General features: G+C 43.2%; 1 protein-coding gene across 3 annotated transcripts in view; it reads left to right on the top strand.

The window, feature by feature from the left end:
• Positions 1-3617: 3617 nt before the first annotated feature.
• The window catches only part of LOC137884718 (kinase non-catalytic C-lobe domain-containing protein 1), a 36330-nt gene continuing 33947 nt past the window's right edge, over positions 3618-6000 (top strand). For all 3 annotated transcript variants that reach the window (XR_011104758.1, XM_068726685.1, XM_068726699.1), the window contains exon 1: positions 3618-4088. Coding sequence is in view for 2 of the 3 variants with exons in the window: in XM_068726685.1 (XP_068582786.1) it covers positions 3984-4088 (105 nt within the window). In the remaining variant the exon portion in view is untranslated. The remainder of the gene's footprint in view (positions 4089-6000) is intronic.

The raw sequence follows: 6000 nt of genomic DNA, 5'->3' as shown, positions 1-6000 counted from the left end.
TTTTGCAACCGGAGCAGTCGCCCCCTGCTGGTCAGTAGAGAGAATGCAAGTTTTAAGACACTTCCGCATCGACTTCACTCAGTAGAACCGGAGGTTGCCGCCTGGGATCAGGTAACTGGAACTGGCGGGAAAAAGCTGAGGTCAACTGCAAGTTTGACTGGGGGCGACAGGTGAGTTAGTGACTGCCTGGCAAATAAAAAATGAAAGAGAAAGCAATGAATGATATAACAGGAGACTCTGGGAATGATCTCAAAGGACCTGCTGCGCTCCACTTCATGATAAACCTGCTGTAACAGGCCTGTTGTGACATCATTGATAGGGGCGTGGCATAATTGCTTGAATGTGTTAACCCAAAAAAGCAAATCGACCATTTGTCATTCAGTGTTAACTCACTGATTCAGAATGAAAGAAAGTGAAAAGTACAAATAAAGAACAAGAGTCTGTCTAATATATATATGACAACAGACGAAACTGAGCAGTCATAAGAGAATCAGACAACTTCAGGTTTCCAATGTCAAGCTCGTCCCCGCCAAGCGCTTCCTCACATTAATGATTCAGCTGTTCCCAGCAGCGAGGAGCTGTGCAATATTTCCACAGTTAATCCTTTTGAAGATGAAATACTTTCTGAATGCATCTCTCAGTTGGCTACTGTACAATGCCAACAAGGATCAAATAGACTTCCTTGTTCTTGAGTAATAAGTCATTGAGGGGACACATGCCAGGATATGCACAATCTCATTAATTGCCTGGCTGCTGAAGTAAAAGTATTTTCGTCTATTATCTCAACATGACAGAGCGCTGGGCCGTCAACAAATCTAATAGTGGTTCCCCTCTTCCTGGCCAGAGAGGCCTCTCTATCACTGCTCGGCAGCCACAGGGCACTGCCGGTATAATAGCAATCTCATTCCCTGCCACCCTGGGCTCAGCTGGCACCCAGACAGGCTTTCCATCATCACTGGCAAAGATGATATTCAAAATCGAGTGGGCAATTATGGTGGATCAAAGTGTGTACAAATAGCATTGATCCAGAACAAGCGTGTGCAGGAGCGTAACTGTATTAGTGATATAAAAACAAGAAGGGGTTGCATGGCCGAGGAGCTGGCATTACTCCAGATACTTGACGCCCCCCCCCCCCCCCATATAAAACAGACTAAATGGACCACATGGAACACATTTCTGAAAATATTTTCTAAATACTACCCCCTTGGGTCAAAGATCTGAAATGTTACATATATGTCACAATGGGCATTTATGTATAGATGTCTTCTTCATTTGAAAACCTATTAACTTGGCCTATTTTATGCTTGGTAACAAAGATATGCCTGTTTATTTATTTAGGGGTCGGGCCCCTCCGAAGATTTGATTAATAGGGGCCCCTGAGATTATTATTGGAGCAGAAAAGAAAAATTCTGTGCATTTGTATTTATTCTTTGGACTTTTTGACTGAATCTTTGCTTGAAACATGTTCCCAGGGCTGTATCTCTTTACATGCCAAGCTCGTCAAATTGAATGAAAATAAGAAAATTAATTCAATGAAGAAGTGGTCTAAAAATATAATAAGCTAATTGGTCCGAATTCCGCGCACGTCTATATCAAAATAGTGTTGTGTGGCTCGTAGGTCAGCAATGTATATTTCAAAGCCTCATTCCGTACGTTGACATTATGAATGAAGCTTATTAACTTACAGAAACCTTCCGTCCACCGTCTCCCCCCCCCCCCCTCTCTCTCTCTCTCTCTCTCTCTCTCTCTCTATATATATATATATATATATATATATATATATATATATATATATATATATATATATATATATATTCGACAACAATATTCAAATATATATATATATATATTTGAATATTGTTGTCGAACACAGTTAGTGAGTGAATGTCCAAACAATAAATTATCTTTGGATGATGTTCCCATTCATTTTTCCGGCTGCTTAGTGGAGTGAACTTTAGCTTAATACTTTGTCACGTCACTGTGGCGTGAAAGCTACGATCACGCCCAAAGACGTTTATGCCCAACGCGCTGTTGCATTATTCTCCGAAACGCCAGAGGGTGGACTAACAAAAGGAACTGTGAAGACGCAAGAAGACTGAAACTGGCAAAACGCCATAAACCGACCTCCACAATACCAAGGAGGATTTGTATTTATCTACATTAACTATAAACTTATATCTACTTTATTGCCTTTATATGAGCCCTATAAAGATAAAGATACAATTTGACTGCAACATATTTAATCAAATTAAGATTTTTAACACTTTTGGTTTCTAAAGCGTTTCAAAATGAATTGGTCATCTTTCTTCACTGCGGCGACCATAACATAGGCTTTAGAAAGCTTGGAATTCATAGTTTCCAGCGATACCAAACATGCTACTACAGACTGACCCTAGCCTAATGAAACTGACAGCACACGTACATGTGTTAATGCAAAAACACATACATGTGTTAATGGAAAAACACATACATGTGTTAATGGCAAAACACATACATGTGTTAATGCAAAAATATCCAGTCATAGCCAGATCACAGAGAAGATACGAGATAATACTGTTTATCAACCTGGTCACAGGCTAGCAGCACTACTCTAAAACCGTTACAGTCATTGTATAAAGAACACTCAATATCCTTGACAAAAAAATCGTTCTCATCATTGCCCAATATTAAGAAAAATAGGACTCGTTTAGCTGGGAAAACATGATTAAATATGTGAATGTCTGTCTCATGTACAAGATATTATATGGCTTCACCTCTCCTCCACTCAAACAGTTTGCTATCCAAGAACAAGCATATTGGCTCACAAGAGGTGCAGCAAGAGGGGATTGCAATAACCCACTCAGGATAAGTGCTTTCAGTCAGTCTCCATTTTCTGTCAAAGCTGCACTAGAATGGAGCTCCATCCCAGTGACCATTAGAGCACTAGACACATCCAGTTCAGTTAAAGCTCAATTAGTTAGTGCCCAGCTCTGTCAGCACTAGCACGTCCCTGCTGTCCTCAATCGGTCTGTCTGTCTGTCTGTCTGTCTTGAAATTGCCAGTGGACCTTCATCTACCTGCATGCATGTCTTTTATTGTTGTTTAGCTGTGTCTGACTGACTTATATATTTCACATACTCTGCATGCTTTAATGTGTTGTGCTTCTGACATTATGTTTTGTACATGATTATCTCTCATGTATTGGCTTTGTATATGTTGTATGAGTCTCTGTGTTGAATGTCTTACTTGACAATAGAGTGTCCTCAATGATGTTCCTACTAATATTAATATTATCTCTGTTTTATTGTTTCTGCATGCTTTGTAAAGTGTAAACAATGCATAACTTTGTAAACTTACTCTTATATTCTGTTTTTAGGTTGGCTTTGGGACTACAGATGAAAAATAGCCTCTTGGCTAACTCTGGCGCATTTACAGGACTGTTTTACTAATGTGTACTGTGCCTAACCAAATAAACCAATACATAAAATAAAAAAATGAAGACTCAAGTGTTGATTATGAGTCACTCAAACTGCACTGTGCGCGGAGGCGTGGAGCCAACTGTAGCATGCAGGCAGCAACACTCTCCGCTCTGCCAGCACCGGGCTCCTCCACTGGGGAGGGGAGGATCCACGGAGCTGCAGCTCGTGATCCCCCCTTCGGTGTTGACGTCTGTTTGAGGTGTAGTAGTCATGAGAGCCTCAAAACACCGACCAGCACCCACCACCACCACCACCGCCTTTCTCCCGGTCGACTCAGGCGCATTGCCGTGCTTCCCCCGTTTTCTCCGGCGTCGCTTTTTGGACCCTGAGTGTCCCCGCAGTTTGACCGTCGACTGACAGCCGGGACTGCAGCAAGCAGGTGGACGTTCCAGACTACTGGGACCCCGGTTTGCTGTGTGCTCGCGGTACCCAGAGAGCTCAGACAATGCTATCTGGGTCGACTGGAAACAACGTTGTCTGGGCCGACGTTCGCTTCGCTGCTTGAGGGAAGCCAAAGTGGCCGCAATGGAGACGTCGGGGGGAGATGCGGCGCTCACATACTTGGGGAAAGCTGAGGAAAGCGACGGGTGTTATGACCTGGAGCATCTGCCCCCACTGCTGGAGGATGAGGTGAGGTTTTCACATGAATGTTTTAACACATTTTGGGATTTATTGGTTGGTTAGATTACATGATTTTTAATAAATGACCCACCGAGGAGTCCCCCCTCCTCCTTCATAAACCATGACAGCCTACTTATTCAAACTGCAGAGGCTTTAAATCAGTTGCAGGCTTTACATGATTTCATATAATTAGCACCTCAGCTGTATGAAGACTTAAAAGTTGTGAGTCCATGTCCCATGTCTTCACCAGATGACAACGACACCGATGCTACATTCATCTTCATATTTTATGTGTCACTGTAACTTCTTCCTATGTGGCTGAAGAAGTGTTCACACCCTGAAATGAAGCAAAAGCACCAATACATTAAGGAAAAGTCCTGCTTTTGAAAGTCTACCTGAGTCAAAGTACAGAAGTATAAGCAAAAATGTATTTAATAAAAGTACTTTAGTAACTATACTGTCTACAGTTAAGTGATTTAGTGTTGTTATTGTTCCCTATAGGGGTCAGGCCCCTCCCGAGGGTCTCCAGATTAATCAAGGGGGCCCCTGAGATGATTATTGGAGTAGAAAAAAACAAAGTTCTGCTACCTACAATTGCATTCATTCTTTGGGCTTTGAACTGAATCTTGGCTTTTTAGTGAAATGTTGGATAGTTGTAGCCATTTTAGCCATGAACAGCTATTGAAATTGAACCACGTACCACTCAACCCCATTGAGCATTAATTAAGTAACAAAAAATGGGTTTACTCAAGCGAATTATACGTACCGCAAAACTGTGCTGGAGTAAATGAAAGTGTAAGGAACTTCAGTCAAACCACCACACATCTACTAACTCCACCAGGCTCATCAGAACCTCGGAGCTCAGGCGCAAACTTATATAGGACAGCATATTTAACTTGGGGGGGGGGATGAGAGAGACTTCCAGCTTTCCTCTGCCCGGTTCTCAAGGGAAACTTCTATTTATGGGCTGCTGCTGCTGCTGCTGCTGCTGCTTCTAGTGGCACTTTTCTGCCCTGTAATCGTGCTTTACCCCCACTGGATCACCTCGATATGCTTTGTTCCCAATCTGCTGCACCAACCAGAGCCAGAGAGCGAAAAACATATAGACACAGTTAAGAGTACAGATATAAGTTCCCGTTGAGAGATAGACATAAATAATGCCATGGAAGAAGAAAGAAGTTCATGGTTATGATTATAGTGTTTGACAGTTGCGTCTTTGTGATGCCCCCGACACGCCCCTCTTCCAGCCATCTGTCTGCGTCAAGGCCAGCTTTTGTGTTCACTCGCTAATACCGAACAGAGGATCCTGTCGTGATCAGACCGCCGCATTATGCCGGATGCCGCGTGGAATCTCTGAGATCACCGCGTCTGCCAGGATAAATGGAGCCACTTGGTAATAGTGGATCACAGACGATGCAGTGTGTTCATGGCATGCGGGTGTGTGGAGTCACTCCATGGCTTAAAAAGTGTGTGTGTGTGTGTGTTAGCAGGATGTCGTGATACTGAAGTAGCAATTCAGTATCAAAAGTAGGGCTCTGTTTCAGGACTATTGTTGAGACCTTTTCAAGGTTCATTTATTGTCATTGTACAACACAGGGTTGCATATTGAAATGCAGTTGAAGTCCCTTTATGCCACAGGAGGAGAAAGTATTTTTTGTGCAGGATGAGATGAGGCGTCTCCTTGAGCTTGAGGACAGAAGCTGCTCTGAAGTCTGGCGGTGCAGCAGCAGATATTCACCGTATCGCTTGCCAGACGGCGGCAGGGTGAGCAGGTTGTTGCTGGGGCGGGTATGTTGGGCCCACCCTTGATGTGACAGGGGTATTCACAGAAGATGACTCCCAAAAAATAGCGTTGCTGTCAGTGCTTCAAGCTGTCATCTTCCAGTGGTGAGGTCATTTCCAGTGATCCTGTGCTGTTGGC

Source organism: Cebidichthys violaceus, unplaced genomic scaffold, assembly GCF_023349555.1.
Source record: "Cebidichthys violaceus isolate CVI_PGR_0920_01 unplaced genomic scaffold, fCebVio1.0.p SCAF_10, whole genome shotgun sequence".
Lineage (NCBI taxonomy): Eukaryota > Metazoa > Chordata > Actinopteri > Perciformes > Stichaeidae > Cebidichthys > Cebidichthys violaceus.
Note: the sequence above shows the minus strand (reverse complement) of the source record. Positions and strands in the feature narration are given on the sequence as shown.